The following is a 5623-nucleotide window of genomic DNA, read 5'->3' on the forward strand; positions in this document are numbered from 1 at the left end:
GCATACACAAAACTTACCCCTTCAATTCCCCTATATCTTTCATTGCTAAAGTACCTTTATTTCTAAACAATAAAAGCAAAATTGCTAAACCTATAGCTGCCTCTGCCGCTGCAACAGTGAGAATAAAAAACACAAAAATTTGCCCATGTAAATCATTAAAATAATAAGAAAAAGCAATAAAATTCGTGTTTACTGCTAGCAATATCAATTCAATACACAATAAGATAATAATCAGATTATTGCGATTGAGAAAAATACCACCAATGCCAAGCACCAGCAATGCAGAACCAAAAATTAATATATGTGTTAATTCAATCATTTTTCTGACTACTCATCGGATTTCATTTTAACTATTTTTAAACGATCTTTACTTGACACCTTCACTTGTTTAGCGACATCCAAATTTTTTGATGGAGTTTGATTAAAATTACCTAAGGTTAATACTAGTGCCAAAATCATGGCAACCAAAAGTATCAATGCCGCTAATTCAAAACTATAAAGATATTCAGTAAACATAAGTTGACCAAGCATTAAAGTATTTCCTGAATCTTGGCTTGCTACATTATTGATAGGCAAAGCAGTCGAAGAGTCTGCAATAAAAACCCAAAGAAGTTGTACAAAAATCACCAACACTACAATCAAACCAAAAGGCAGATAAGTTGAGAAACGTTCCCGTAAAGAGGTAATCGTAATATCTAACATCATAATGATAAATAAAAACAATACCATGACTGCACCAACATAAACAAGAATCAACATCATTGCTAAAAATTCAGCATTCAACAATAACCAAATACCTGAACATGAAACAAAAACTAACACCAAAAACAATGCCGCTTTAACTGGATTATTTGAGGTAATAACCCCAACAGAAGAAATCACAGCAATAGCTGAAAATAAATAAAAAAACAACTCAAGAAAATTAAACATTTATAAACTCTATAAATTATCTAGACCCTTATCTATATAGAGACTCTACTTCTCTATCTTTAGCAATTTGAATCTCATGAACCTCTCCCATTTTCAGGAGCAATTCCTTAGTCATCACTCTGTCTTTATAATGTTCAAAATGATAATCAAATACTGCTGTTTCGACAATCGCATCAACCGGACATGCTTCCTCACAAAAACCACAATAAATACACTTAAACAAATCAATATCATAACGTGTTGTACGACGTGTACCATCCTTTCTTTCTTCAGAATCAATCGTGATTGCATTAGCTGGGCAAACAGCTTCACATAACTTACAAGCAATGCAACGCTCCTCACCATTAGGATAGCGCCTAAGTGCATGTTTACCACGAAAACGAGGTGAAATAGGTGTTCTTTGCTCAGGAAACTGCACCGTAACTTTTGGACGAAATAATGTTCGTCCAGTGACGCGCAAACCCTTCAGTAGATCCCAAAGGGTGTACGATTTAATAAAATGAGTAATTCTTCTAAACATATCTCTTAAATTCTGTCATTAAAACCAAGGCTTAAGCTCAAAATAATCCATACTTGCAACAACAAAAATCCACACTAACGTAACTGGTATAAATACCTTCCAACCCAAACGCATAATTTGATCATAGCGATAACGTGGGAAAGTTGCCCTGAGCCATAAATACATAAATAACAATAACACAGTCTTAATAATCAACCAAAAAACACCCGGAACAAAAGAAAAAATTATTTCTAAAAAAGTTCCTTCAAAAGGTGAATGCCAACCACCAAGAAAGAGTATTGATGCCAACATAGTAAGAAAAATCATCATGGCATACTCAGCAAGAAAGAATACGGCAAAAGACATTCCTGCGTATTCAACATGAAATCCTGCCACAATTTCGGACTCCCCTTCAGCCACATCGAAAGGTGCTCGATTCGTCTCAGCAACACTAGAAATAAAATAAATGATAAACATTGGAAAAAGTGGCACAGCATTCCACATCCATATTCCACCTTGTTGTTGCTGAACAATGGTGGATAAATTTAAACTATTTGTCACAATTAAGACCGAAACCATCGCCAATGCCATGGCAATCTCATAAGCAATCGCTTGTGCAGCAATTCGCACTGCACCAAGAAAAGCATATTTTGAGTTAGATGCCCAACCTGCCATAATCGCTCCATAAATCCCCAACGAAGCAATCGCTACGATATACAGTAGACCAACATTTAAATCTGCAACCACTACTCCATCATCAAAAGGGATAACTGCCCATACAGCCACTGCTGGTGCAATAGCTAAAACAGGAGCTAATGTAAATAGATAACGAGTGGAATTGCTTGGGATAATAATCTCTTTCAGCAACAATTTCAGTGCATCAGCTATTGGTTGCAACAATCCCTTAATACCCACACGATTAGGACCAATTCTTGCCTGCATGTAACCAATTATTTTACGTTCAGCATAAGTCAAATACGCTACACACAACATCACAGGAAGGATAATGCTTACTCCTACCAGTAGGTAAAAATAGATAAAGCGAGCCAATTTGGAAAAAGTAACAATAAAAACTCGATAATCCATTGAGAAAGTTCGTGCATAACTATCTAATATCAAGTAATATTCAACAAAAACTTTCCTTTAGCTGTCAGCTGGCTAATGTCTCGGCTAGGATAATAGCTAAACTTACTCTTATCCTCATAAACCTGTATAGCTGATGGAAAATATAATACATATTCTTGACAAGACTCATCAGCAAGCACTCTCAATTCACATTCGCAACTATGCACATGAAAGATAGCGATTATATTATCAATAGCACCCATTTTTTGCAAAGTTTTTGGATGCAAACGCAAACAATTATGGAGACGAGCATATTCTGTACTCTGTAAAGCAGGTGCATGCCTAAGTGACATATTACTACCATAAGCATTAGAATAATAAGCGAGCGTTAATAATTCCACTGGGAAATCAGAAAGCCCCTCATACATCTCCTCAACAACAAACCTTGAAAAAGTATCTTTTTCAATATTCTTTTTATGTATATCTTGTATAGGTTGAGAAGTATATTGGTGTCGCCAATTTTTTTTCAATTTACTATCAGTAAGCATATTATCAGACACCTCATCATAAATCTGCTTAGTTGAGGTATATCCAAAACCATCCATACCTAAAAAATCCCCTAATACACGTAAAACTTTCCATGCTGATTTTGCTTCTCCAGCAGGATTCACCGTTGCATTAAACGACTGCCAATCACCCTGCATATTAACAAAGGTTCCCGCCGTCTCTTCTATGCAACTAATCGGAAGCAAAATATTAGCATGTTTTTTTAGTGCCGCTGTGCTATGCGTTGTGAGTGCAATAATATTTTTTGCCTCAATCAGAATGTCTATACCAATTTCTACCCCAATACTCAATAACGTATCATACGTTTTTTCCTGCATCGCTAAACAATCATCACCCATAGCCAATTTTTTACCAATATGGCTAGAATGATTTGGTATACATCCTGATATCCATGCCCCAACGCTATTTGCCTCAGGAGGTAGCCATAACCATTCTCCATCAACCTCATTAGCTAACTCTTTTACTAAAGCAATTAACTCATCTAAATTATCAGCATAAGTGCTAATATTTCCTAACATGATGAGTGGTTTCTTACTGTTCAACAATTGTTTAGCCAATTGACAATATAAATAGTTTGTATCTGAACGATTTATCTCACTTTCTTCTACAGTTTTCGTGGAACTTGCTTTTTTCTGTTGTAAAACCCATTGCAACACGCCATCAATTTTATTCACCCAAGCATCCACCGAAGCAATCAAAACATGGTTAGGCATTCTTAATGGGAATTCTTTTTCATTGAGTTGCCACACCCGTGTATCTTCAAATGGGAAATTCTTAATCATTTTACGCAGACGATGGGCCACCATAGGATGCTCATGACATAAATCGGACCCAATAATCCAAACACTATCTGATTTTTCAATATCCTCAAGCTTTATTGAACTAGCTGGCAAGCTTGACCAATCATCCTGCTGACTAAAATCCCTTTGATAAATACGATGATCGACATGATTACTACCAAGTTCTCTTGTTAATTTTTGACTCAGGTACATCTCCTCCAAAGTTCTATTGGCACTCACCACTGTTGCTAAACTTCCATTACTTGCTTTGAGTTTTTCAACCACCAAAGGCAGAATTTCCTCCCACGTACACTCTTCCCAATGATCTTGCAACACTCTAGTCATTGGCTTAAGCAAACGATCTTTAGCATTTGTACTCTCATAAGAAAAACGATCTTTATCGCTTAACCACACCTCATTAATTGCCTCATTTTTATCTGGAACTACACGAACGACCTTATCATCTTTCACATGACAACACACATTCGCCCCACTGGAATCGTTTGCAGCAATACTTTGACGTGAATGAATTTCCCAAGCTCTAGCAGAATAACGAAAAGGTTTAGAGGTTAATGCTCCTACTGGACATATATCAATAATATTTCCCGACATTTCTGACTGAATATTTGCATTCAAAAATGAAACAATTTTCGAATGTTCGCCACGCCCAAACATTCCTAATTCCATCACCCCTGCTATTTCTCTTCCAAAACGCACACAACGTGTACAATGAATACAGCGAGTCAAATCAGTTTGAATTAATGGACCAATATCAGCATCCTTAACCACCCTTTTCTGCTCTGAGAAACGAGAAATTTCCTGACCATATCCCATTGCCACATCTTGCAATTCACATTCTCCCCCCTGATCACAAATGGGACAATCCAAAGGATGATTAATCAGTAAAAATTCCATCACAGCTTGTTGGGATTGCTTAACATCTGCTGATTGAGTATGTACCACCATACCATCTGAAACAGCTGTAGCACAAGCTGGCACACTTTTTTTCAATCCATCCACATGAACTAAACACATGCGACAATTTGCTGCAACAGATAACTTCGGATGATAACAAAAACGAGGGATAGAAATTCCAGCAGAATCAGCCACATCGATTAACATTTGACCTGGCTTAGCCGTGATTTCTTTATTATCAATATTGATTTTTATCATACAAAAAACAACGCGTACTAAACATATAAATGGTCAAACACAAACATTTAAGAAATTAAGAAATAGAAATATAAGAAATAGATTAACTATCTTTAAAACTGATAACTATCTTTAAAACTGAAAATCAACGTACAAAAAACAAAAATAAACCACCTTATCATAATAAATTATAATTGCTTAGACGGTTTAACATGTAATAAGTGAAGTGAATATAAACTCATCGTACCAAAGTAGTAAATGATGGAATAATATGAACTAAGCAATCAAGTTTCTCTTTTAAAACAGAAAAAAACCCTAATTTCATCAATACGAAGTTTCAGCAACCATCCTAATGCCCCCAAAAAAAACACCTCGTAAAAGTACGTATTTTTCTAAAATCAAGCGTTTTTTTAGAATGATTAAAATAGCAATCTTATGTGGATTAGTTGGTATAGCAATCTGGCCTTGGATAGAAAAAGAAATCTATATTCAACTAGCTGAAACCAACCTATTCCCCTCAAAAACTTATGATTGGGGAAGAAACATTTATGAAGGAAAAATTTGGGGAATAGATGTATTAGCTAAATTTTGGTCTGGTTACCATACAATTGGTCAGGATGATCGAGTTGTC

At 35.7% G+C, this 5623-nt stretch overlaps 1 protein-coding gene across 1 annotated transcript; it reads right to left on the reverse strand.

The window, feature by feature from the left end:
* Positions 1-2544: 2544 nt before the first annotated feature.
* LOC145275055 (NADH-quinone oxidoreductase subunit G-like) lies at positions 2545-5013 on the reverse strand. Its single transcript, XM_080127581.1, has one exon. The coding sequence runs from the start codon at positions 5011-5013 to the stop codon at positions 2545-2547; it is 2469 nt and encodes an 822-aa protein (XP_079983707.1).
* Positions 5014-5623: the final 610 nt, after the last annotated feature.

This window comes from Euprymna scolopes, unplaced genomic scaffold (genome assembly GCF_053919585.1).
Source record: "Euprymna scolopes isolate OS-2025 unplaced genomic scaffold, ASM5391958v1 sca555, whole genome shotgun sequence".
NCBI classification, from domain to species: domain Eukaryota; kingdom Metazoa; phylum Mollusca; class Cephalopoda; order Sepiida; family Sepiolidae; genus Euprymna; species Euprymna scolopes.